At 54.2% G+C, this 11,032-nt stretch overlaps 1 protein-coding gene across 1 annotated transcript in view; it reads left to right on the top strand.

Moving 5' to 3' along the window:
- Positions 1-11,032, top strand: part of ppm1e (protein phosphatase, Mg2+/Mn2+ dependent, 1E) — a 184,448-nt gene that overhangs the window by 152,790 nt on the left and 20,626 nt on the right. The window contains exon 4 of the mRNA XM_084338364.1: positions 8,668-8,856. Coding sequence (XP_084194490.1) covers positions 8,668-8,856 — 189 coding nt within the window. The remainder of the gene's footprint in view (positions 1-8,667; positions 8,857-11,032) is intronic.

The following is an 11,032-nucleotide window of genomic DNA, read 5'->3' as shown; positions in this document are numbered from 1 at the left end:
AGCCCCATGTAGGGAGGTGTAGTGGTTACTTCCTGGTCTGTAGGGAGGTGTAGTGGTTACTTCCTGGTCTATAGGGAGGTGTAGTGGTTACTTCCTGGTCTATAGGGAGGTGTAGTGGTTACTTCCTGGTCTATAGGGAGGTGTAGTGGTTACTTCCTGGTCTACAGGGAGGTGTAGTGGTTACTTCCTGGTCTATAGGGAGGTGTAGTGGTTACTTCCTGGTCTATAGGGAGGTGTAGTGGTTACTTCCTGGTCTATAGGGAGGTGTAGTGGTTACTTCCTGGTCTATAGGGAGGTGTAGTGGTTACTTCCTGGTCTATAGGGAGGTGTAGTGGTTACTTCCTGGTCTATAGGGAGGTGTAGTGGTTACTTCCTGGTCTATAGGGAGGTGTAGTGGTTACGTCATTGCCTTTTTTCCGTGTTCCACCCTCTGTTCCAACCCAATGCATTTCCCCATTGCCCATTTCTAAATCGTCTCGTTTAAAACAAATAAAGCATTAACATTTGCACGGTTTACCTTTCTGTGCTTATTCATCCACAAGCTATATAGCTCAACATGAAAATATTCGCAATGAATCATAAAAAAAAATCGCCACATTTTATTTCAACCAAAAAATGCTTGGTTGATTAATGCTTAATGCTTAAACAATAATGTTAGTGATATAAGGGAACTCGTTTTATGCAAAAATGGAAAGCGTTTAAATTTTCATGCGGCAGAATTGTTACAATAGCCGATAATCCATTTTCCCAATAAACAACCAGTGACGTCAGACTACACCTCCCTATTGGGCTGCTCTCATGTGAGTAAGACTACTGTAAAAAGTGACACCTGCAAGGAGCAGCAACGCATGGACATCATATGCTCTGGTGAAAGGTGTTGGTGTCCAACCAACAGGCCGATTATGTAACATACAGTAGATAATTATACAGAAGTCATTAAATGTGATTATTTTCAGAGATATACCGTGAACATACCCATTGATTTCCACGAGCACCGCTAACACAATGAGCGCCAGGCTGCAAAGGTCCCACTTTGACACAGTGGCCTGACTTCACCGTCTCCCAAGCAAGCGTTACAAAACTCTCAACAGAAATAATGGCATTGATAAAAGTTTGCCCTCTCCAAATAAAACTAATTCCTGAATTTGGCACCAGTAGCAGGCAGCTGCCATCTTAACTGGTAAAAGTCCCCAAACAGCTGTTCCTTGAGATACGACATGTCAGATAGCAAAGATACTATAATAAGGAAAGACGACACATTCAAAGCAGCACCAGTGGGATGAAAATGGAACAGTTCCTGTCTCCTGAGTGGGCGGGACTCTTACACAGGCGCCATCGCTAACGCCGTGAGATCGCTGGACACGTCTCAAAGTTGTTTTTGCACTGGATCTACAGGACAGAGAAACATCTCCATTCAAAATGTTCAGAACACCTTCAACTTGTAAGAGAAGGTCTGAAAATGTACCTCGATTTCTCTGGCAAAGACAAAAAAAAATAGCCACATTCTGTCAAAACCTCTACATCTCTCATTGGGGTGGGCAGTAAGCCACCCAATGCCCTGCTGTGTGTAGCTCACATGACACATTACAGGAAGTGAGAAGGACTTGGTTAGTCTCCTCTTGGAATGTCTCTGATTATAACCAGTTGGCACGACCACAGTTAACCAGTCTGAGAGGCCGCATCCGTAGGAATCAGAGCCCAAAGCTCACACTATAATTCCAACATTAATATGTTGGATCAAGTGTTTATCCCATTCTGTTAAGCATGATAGCGGTGGCTAAGCCAGCTAATTGGCATTAATACCGTTAATTAAAGTAGGCGGATGAATGAACGAGGCTTCTGCAGGTTGGGTTTTTATATCAGCGTGTCATTTAATTGAAAACACAATACTCGTGAATATTCTCTCGTTCGTGAATTCCTCTTCCCTCCTACTGTGCGTCCAGTAGAAAGCTATCCGGCTGCAAGTTAGCCTAGCTTAGCACAAATGAGTGGAAGCGGATATGGACCGCTAGCCTCGCTGTTGGCCAAAAACACCTCTTTCTAGTTTAGGTTTATGTTTATTAGGATCCCCATTAGTCATCATCAACGTGTTGACTATTCTTCCTGGGGTCCTCTAGTATCGGCGAACCCTACACTGTGTAGAAGATCAACAGCTAGATTTGAAAAGATACAAATAATCTATAGCTCAGATGGGATCTTTACCAGGCTATTAAGAATGTTATGAGATATTTTGGAACCAAAATGTGTGTCTAAGATTGATATGACTAAGATCTTCTTCTGTGAGATCAGATGTTTTTTTTTCTTCTTGCTTGTATTACAGACCACCATTACATATTAGCTTAATAAACCAGTTTAGCTCCAGGGGTAAATACAGCCCAACTGTCCATGGCATCTTAATATAACTAATGAGCCATAAACAGTATGAGTCGGGGCCTCACAGCCAGTCTTCTTCTCATTGCCTCAATGAGTCCACGCCAGCGTTGGTCTCCTCCGGGAGTGTCAAACTGAGAATCCACATGGCAGTCAGTTTTAATAAAACTGATATGACACCACGGACAACTTTAAACAGCATCAGTGCTACAGCTCCATCAACTCCAAATAGTCCAGAACGCATTCCTCCCGACGCTTAACCCACACCAAATCCTGGCACCACATCACCCCTAGCCCCTTTCGTGACTGTGGTTTGCAAGCCTGGGGCTTTTGTGACCGCAGTCACTTGCTGATGGGGCGCGACCACTTTAGAAAATACCAACCAAGCGTGAACGCGGGCGTGGGGGTGTGTAAAAAATATATCAGATATGAATTTCAAAGAGTGGTACTCACAGAGCGAGCCGTGTATTTCCGCCATTGGTGTCACCGCGCATGCGCACCAGGCATTTGGTTGCCTGGTCCAGGCATTACAGGCGGAAATACACGGCTTGCTCTGTGAGTACCACTCGTGGAGTAACAATGATTTAAACTGTTTATTAGCAACTCCGAGCTTCCAGACCCCACTGTAAAGCTGTGTTAAACCCATATTGTACGCTGGGTATCTTTGAAATTCATATCTGATATATTTTTGACACACCCCCATGCCCGCGTTCACGCTTGGTTGGTATTTTCTAAAGTGGTTGCGTCCCACCAGCAAGTGACTGCGGTCACAAAAGCCCCGGGCTTGCAAACCGCAGTCACGTAAGGGGCTACACCACCCCCCAGTCCTGAATGACCTCCACCTCAGCCTGCCTTCTCTCCCTCTACCAACCCTCTCACCCCTCAGCCTGCCTCTTCTCCTCCTACCAACCCTCTCACCCCTCAGCCTGCCTCCTCTCCTTCTACCAACCCTCTCACCCCTCAGCCTGCCTCCTCTCCCTCTACCAATCCTCTCACCCCTCCGCCTGCCTCCTCTCCCTCTACCAACCCTCTCACCCCTCAGCCTGCCTCCTCTCCCTCTACCAATCCTCTCACCCCTCCGCCTGCCTCCTCTCCCTCTACCAACCCTCTCACCCCTCAGCCTGCCTCCTCTCCTCCTACCAACCCTCTCACCCCTCAGCCTGCCTCCTCTCCTTCTACCAACCCTCTCACCCCTCAGCCTGCCTCCTCTCCTCCTACCAACCCTCTCACCCCTCAGCCTGCCTCCTCTCCCTCTACCAACCCTCTCACCCCTCAGCCTGCCTCCTCTCCTTCTACCAACCCTCTCACCCCTCAGCCTGCCTCCTCTCCTCCTACCAACCCTCTCACCCCTCAGCCTGCCTCCTCTCCTCCTACCAACCCTCTCACCCCTCAGCCTGCCTCCTCTCCTCCTACCAACCCTCTCACCCCTCAGCCTGCCTGCCTCCTCTCCTTCTACCAACCCTCTCACCCCTCAGCCTGCCTCCTCTCCCTCTACCAATCCTCTCACCCCTCCGCCTGCCTCCTCTCCTCCTACCAACCCTCTCACCCCTCAGCCTGCCTTCTCTCCTCCTACCAACCCTCTCACCCATCAGCCTGCCTCCTCTCCTCCTACTAACCCTCTCACCCCTCAGCCTGCCTCCTCTCCTCCTACCAACCCTCTCACCCCTCAGCCTGCCTCCTCTCCTTCTACCAACCCTCTCACCCATCAGCCTGCCTCCTCTCCTTCTACCAATCCTCTCACCCCTCAGCCTGCCTCCTCTCCTCCTACCAACCCTCTCACCCCTCAGCCTGCCTCCTCTCCTTCTACCAACCCTCTCACCCCTCAGCCTGCCTCCTCTCCTTCTACCAACCCTCTCACCCCTCAGCCTGCCTCCTCTCCTTCTACTAACCCTCTCACCCCTCAGCCTGCCTCCTCTCCTCCTACCAACCCTCTCACCCCTCAGCCTGCCTCCTCTCCTTCTACCAACCCTCTCACCCCTCAGCCTGCCTCCTCTCCTCCTACCAACCCTCTCACCCCTCAGCCTGCCTCCTCTCCTTCTACCAACCCTCTCACCCCTCAGCCTGCCTCCTCTCCTTCTACCAACCCTCTCACCCCTCAGCCTGCCTCCTCTCCTCCTACTAACCCTCTCACCCCTCAGCCTGCCTCCTCTCCTCCTACCAACCCTCTCACCCCTCAGCCTGCCTCCTCTCCCTCTACCAACCCTCTCACCCCTCAGCCTGCCTCCTCTCCTTCTACCAACCCTCTCACCCCTCAGCCTGCCTCCTCTCCCTCTACCAACCCTCTCACCCCTCAGCCTGCCTCCTCTCCTCCTACCAACCCTCTCACCCCTCAGCCTGCCTCCTCTCCTCCTACCAACCCTCTCACCCCTCAGCCTGCCTCCTCTCCCTCTACCAACCCTCTCACCCCTCAGCCTGCCTCCTCTCCTTCTACCAACCCTCTCACCCCTCAGCCTGCCTCCTCTCCTCCTACTAACCCTCTCACCCCTCAGCCTGCCTCCTCTCCTCCTACCAACCCTCTCACCCCTCAGCCTGCCTCCTCTCCTCCTACCAACCCTCTCACCCCTCAGCCTGCCTCCTCTCCCTCTACCAACCCTCTCACCCCTCAGCCTGCCTCCTCTCCTCCTACCAACCCTCTCACCCCTCAGCCTGCCTCCTCTCCCTCTACCAACCCTCTCACCCCTCAGCCTGCCTCCTCTCCTTCTACCAACCCTCTCACCCCTCAGCCTGCCTCCTCTCCTCCTACCAACCCTTTCACCCCTCAGCCTGCCTCCTCTCCTCCTACCAACCCTCTCACCCCTCAGCCTGCCTCCTCTCCTCCTACCAACCCTCTCACCCCCCAGCCTGCCTCCTCTCCCTCTGCCAACCCTCTCACCCCTCAGCCTGCCTCCTCTCCCTCTACCAACCCTCTCACCCCTCAGCCTGCCTCCTCTCCCTCTACCAACCCTCTCATCCCTCAGCCTGCCTCCTCTCCCTCTACCAACCCTCTCACCCCTCAGCCTGCCTCCTCTCCTCCTACCAACCCTCTCACCCCTCAGCCTGCCTCCTCTCCTCCTACCAACCCTCTCACCCCTCAGCCTGCCTCCTCTCCTTCTACCAACCCTCTCACCCCTCAGCCTGCCTCCTCTCCTCCTACCAACCCTCTCACCCCTCAGCCTGCCTCCTCTCCTCCTACCAACCCTCTCACCCCTCAGCCTGCCTCCTCTCCTCCTACCAACCCTCTCACCCCTCAGCCTGCCTCCTCTCCTCCTACCAACCCTCTCACCCCTCAGCCTGCCTCCTCTCCTCCTACCAACCCTCTCACCCCTCAGCCTGCCTCCTCTCCTCCTACCAACCCTCTCACCCCTCAGCCTGCCTCCTCTCCTCCTACCAACCCTCTCACCCCTCAGCCTGCCTCCTCTCCTCCTACCAACCCTCTCACCCCTCAGCCTGCCTTCTCTCCCTCTACCAACCCTCTCACCCCTCAGCCTGCCTCCTCTCCTCCTACTAACCCTCTCACCCCTCAGCCTGCCTCCTCTCCTTCTACCAACCCTCTCACCCCTCAGCCTGCCTCCTCTCCTTCTACCAACCCTCTCACCCCTCAGCCTGCCTCCTCTCCTTCTACCAACCCTCTCACCCCTCAGCCTGCCTCCTCTCCTCCTACCAACCCTCTCACCCCTCAGCCTGCCTTCTCTCCTCTTACCAACCCTCTCACCCCTCAGCCTGCCTCCTCTCCTTCTACCAACCCTCTCACCCCTCAGCCTGCCTCCTCTCCTCCTACCAACCCTCTCACCCCTCAGCCTGCCTCCTCTCCTCCTACCAACCCTCTCACCCCTCAGCCTGCCTCCTCTCCTTCTACCAATCCTCTCACCCCTCAGCCTGCCTCCTCTCCTTCTACCAACCCTCTCACCCCTCAGTCTGCCTCCTCTCCTCCTACCAACCCTCTCACCCCTCAGCCTGCCTCCTCTCCCTCTACCAACCCTCTCACCCCTCAGCCTGCCTTCTCTCCCTCTACCAACCCTCTCACCCCTCAGCCTGCCTCCTCTCCTCCTACCAACCCTCTCACCCCTCAGCCTGCCTCCTCTCCCTCTACCAACCCTCTCACCCCTCAGCCTGCCTCCTCTCCCTCTACCAACCCTCTCACCCCTCAGCCTGCCTCCTCTCCTTCTACCAACCCTCTCACCCCTCAGCCTGCCTCCTCTCCCTCTACCAACCCTCTCACCCCTCAGCCTGCCTCCTCTCCTCCTACCAACCCTCTCACCCCTCAGCCTGCCTCCTCTCCTCCTACCAACCCTCTCACCCCTCAGCCTGCCTCCTCTCCTCATACCAACCCTCTCACCCCTCAGCCTGCCTCCTCTCCCTCTACCAACCCTCTCACCCCTCAGCCTGCCTCCTCTCCTTCTACCAACCCTCTCACCCCTCAGCCTGCCTCCTCTCCTCCTACTAACCCTCTCACCCCTCAGCCTGCCTCCTCTCCTCCTACCATCCCTCTCACCCATCAGCCTGCCTCCTCTCCTCCTACCAACCCTCTCATCCCTCAGCCTGCCTCCTCTCCTTCTACCAATCCTCTCACCCCTCAGCCTGCCTCCTCTCCTCCTACCAACCCTCTCACCCCTCAGCCTGCCTCCTCTCCTCCTACTAACCCTCTCACCCCTCAGCCTGCCTCCTCTCCTCATACCAACCCTCTCACCCCTCAGCCTGCCTCCTCTCCCTCTACCAACCCTCTCACCCCTCAGCCTGCCTCCTCTCCTTCTACCAACCCTCTCACCCCTCAGCCTGCCTCCTCTCCTCCTACTAACCCTCTCACCCCTCAGCCTGCCTCCTCTCCTCCTACCAACCCTCTCACCCCTCAGCCTGCCTCCTCTCCTCCTACCAACCCTCTCATCCCTCAGCCTGCCTCCTCTCCCTCTACCAACCCTCTCACCCCTCAGCCTGCCTCTTCTCCTTCTACCAATCCTCTCACCCCTCAGCCTGCCTCCTCTCCTCCTACCAACCCTCTCACCCCTCAGCCTGCCTCCTCTCCTCCTACTAACCCTCTCACCCCTCAGCCTGCCTCCTCTCCTCCTACCAACCCTCTCACCCCTCAGCCTGCCTCCTCTCCTCCTACCAACCCTCTCACCCCTCAGCCTGCCTCCTCTCCCTCTACCAACCCTCTCACCCCTCAGCCTGCCTCCCCTCCCTCTACCAACCCTCTCACCCCTCAGCCTGCCTCCTCTCCCTCTACCAACCCTCTCACCCCTCAGCCTGCCTCCTCTCCCTCTACCAACCCTCTCACCCCTCAGCCTGCCTCCTCTCCTTCTACCAACCCTCTCACCCCTCAGCCTGCCTCCTCTCCTCCTACCAACCCTCTCACCCCTCAGCCTGCCTCCTCTCCTCCTACCAACCCTCTCACCCCTCAGCCTGCCTCCTCTCCTCCTACCAACCCTCTCACCCCTCAGCCTGCCTCCTCTCCTCCTACCAACCCTCTCACCCCTCAGCCTGCCTCCTCTCCCTCTGCCAACCCTCTCACCCCTCAGCCTGCCTCCTCTCCCTCTACCAACCCTCTCACCCCTCAGCCTGCCTCCTCTCCCTCTACCAACCCTCTCACCCCTCAGCCTGCCTCCTCTCCTCCTACCAACCCTCTCATCCCTCAGCCTGCCTCCTCTCCCTCTACCAACCCTCTCACCCCTCAGCCTGCCTCCTCTCCTCCTACCAACCCTCTCACCCCTCAGCCTGCCTCCTCTCCCTCTACCAACCCTCTCACCCCTCAGCCTGCCTCCTCTCCCTCTACCAACCCTCTCACCCCTCAGCCTGCCTCCTCTCCCTCTACCAACCCTCTCATCCCTCAGCCTGCCTCCTCTCCTCCTACCAACCCTCTCACCCCTCAGCCTGCCTTCTCTCCTCTTACCAACCCTCTCATCCCTCAGATCCACCTCAGCCTGCCTCCTCTCCACCCTCAAGTCCAGCCTTTGCAGTTTTGGGGACAGAGCTCTTCTCCAGGGCGGCTCCTAGGCTCTGGGACCCCCAAGACATTAGAGACTTGTCTGTCTCCATTTTCCAATCCTGCCTCAAGACCTGTCTCTTCTCTTACCCCCCCACCTCCCCAAACTTGTATGTCTGTGTTATGTCTGTGTCTGTTGTGTATCTCACTACCCACTAGTTTTGTGTAAAGTTCTATAAGAGCCAGATGAAATCCCATTTATTATTAATGTGATTAGTATTAGTTAAACACTAAACGGACACAGGACAGAATATGGACACTCCGCAGTCTGCCGTTAAAGAGAGCTCTTAACAAAGTGAGACATGATGAAGCCCATGCCCTCTGTGTGGTTGTGTCTCCAGGACCAGGAGGAGCAGGCCTTCTTCGCGGTGTTCGACGGGCACGGTGGCGTGGACGCCGCCATCTATGCCGCCAACCACCTCCACGTGAACCTGATGCGGCAGGAGAACTTGAAGCAGGACCCGGCAGAGGCCCTGTTCCAAGCGTTCAGGGTCACCGACCAGCGCTTCATCCAGAAAGCCAAACGTGAGGTATGAGCTAGTTGTTGGTTTTTTATTTAAAAGTTTTTTTTTTTTTTTTAGTATAGTTGCAATTGTTCTGCAGGGCTTGTGACGTGAAAAGGTATGGCAAAAGGAAATTATAATTATTATTTTATACAAATCAGTTGATGTGTTTCAATAACACCGTCCATGCAGGCAATTTGAATGGGATGCGTTTGTGTTCGGAGTAAGCAGGTTCGGTGTTCTCCACCATAGATATATCTATAGAACACTAGATAGCTTGCCCGCGCTGCCGGCCAATGGAGAGCGACGTCACTGAACCGCCGCCATCTTGCGCAGGTCAGCCTTGAGTGAGAGTGAGTGAGCTGCACAGACAAAAATACTCATAACTCGCTGAAATATTGACGGATTTACAAACGGTTTGGTTTATTACAAGCGGTTTGTAACAAAAGTATGCAGTATCATAACTACATCTTTGATGTTTATAGCAAACCAACCCGTTTGTAAATCCGTCAATATTTCAGCGAGTTATGAGTATTTTTGTCTGTGCAGCTCACTCACTCTCACTCAAGGCTGACCTGCGCAAGATGGCGGCGGTTCAGTGACGCTGGTGACTCCGCCTTAAGCTATCTAGTGTTCTATATATATCTATGTTCCCCACAGCCACTCAGTCTCACATGAGGACGAAGCAGTGTTGTCTTCTGGGTATAAAACAGGTGGAGCTTTCTGAATTTGCCTCTAATGGCATGGTAACAGTAACAGAGGCACATTGGCTGTACTGTGTAGATAAGGGTAGATAATCTATTTGAGGCCTGGTGCGCATGGTGGTTAAGTGTACAGGCTGTCGTCTCTTTAGTCTATAATAATCCTATTGACTCTCACCTCTTTTTACCCCTGGCACCTGTTTTTACCCCTGGCACCTCTTTTTATCCCTGGCACCTGTTTTTACCCCTGGCACCTCTTTTTATCCCTGGCACCTGTTTTTACCCCTGGCACCTGTTTTTATCCCTGGCACCTCTTTTTACCCCTGGCACCTGTTTTTACCCCTGGCACCTGTTTTTACCCCTGGCACCTCTTTTTATCCCTGGCACCTGTTTTTATCCCTGGCACCTGTTTTTACCCATGGCACCTCTTTTTACCCCTGGCACCTGTTTTTACCCCTGGCACCTGTTTTTACCCCTGGCACCTGTTTTTACCCCTGGCACCTGTTTTTACCCCTGGCACCTCTTTTTACCCCTGGCACCTCTTTTTATCCCTGGCACCTCTTTTTACCCCTGGCACCTCTTTTTATCCCTGGCACCTCGTTTTACCCCTGGCACCTCTTTTTACCCCTGGCACCTCTTTTTACCCCTGGCACCTCTTTTTACCCCTGGCACCTCTTTTTACCCCTGGCACCTGTTTTTATCCCTGGCACCTGTTTTTACCCCTGGCACCTGTTTTTACCCCTGGCACCTCTTTTTACCCCTGGCACCTCTTTTTACCCCTGGCACCTGTTTTTACCCCTGGCACCTGTTTTTACCCCTGGCACCTGTTTTTACCCCTGGCACCTCTTTTTACCCCTGGCACCTGTTTTTACCCCTGGCACCTGTTTTTACCCCTGGCACCCGTTTTTACCCCTGGCACCTGTTTTTACCCCTGGCACCTGTTTTTACCAACAAAGGCGCTTGTTGTGGTCCAGGATGGATATTTTTCTTTTTTTCTACTTTTTTCTCCTCCTTTTTCTGAGATTTTTCTCCCCATCCCAATTTACCTCTCGTGCCAATTCTTCCCTCCCCTGTCCTGATCGTTGCTCACATATGCCCGCCCACTGGTCGGTTGTAGGGAGGATAGAAGCCTTGCATCACATGTCCCCTCCGATACATGTGGAGGCAGCCTGTCACATCTTTTCACCTGCCAGCGCGGACTCTTATTTGGCGAGGAGTAACGTGTGGGAGGCTCACACTGCCCCCGCCATTTTCCTGTCTCTGCTGTGCAGGCGTCCCCCAACCGACCTGTAGGAGTCGCTGTCCACAACGACCAGACTACCACCCTTCGACTTCCCACCCGCTAACTCTGCCAATTGAGTTAGTATGACGGCTGGCCCAAGCCGGAGGCAACGCTGACAGCCGGATTCGAACCCGGTGTCTCTTGCGTTGGTGACGAGCGCAATGTCTGCTGCGCCACCCAGCCGCTGTCCAGGATGGATCTCGTTGTGGTCCAGGATGGA

The sequence above is a fragment of the Notolepis coatsorum genome (genome assembly GCF_963971535.1).
Source record: "Notolepis coatsorum genome assembly, contig: SUPER_8_unloc_1, whole genome shotgun sequence".
Lineage (NCBI taxonomy): Eukaryota > Metazoa > Chordata > Actinopteri > Aulopiformes > Paralepididae > Notolepis > Notolepis coatsorum.
Note: the sequence above shows the minus strand (reverse complement) of the source record. Positions and strands in the feature narration are given on the sequence as shown.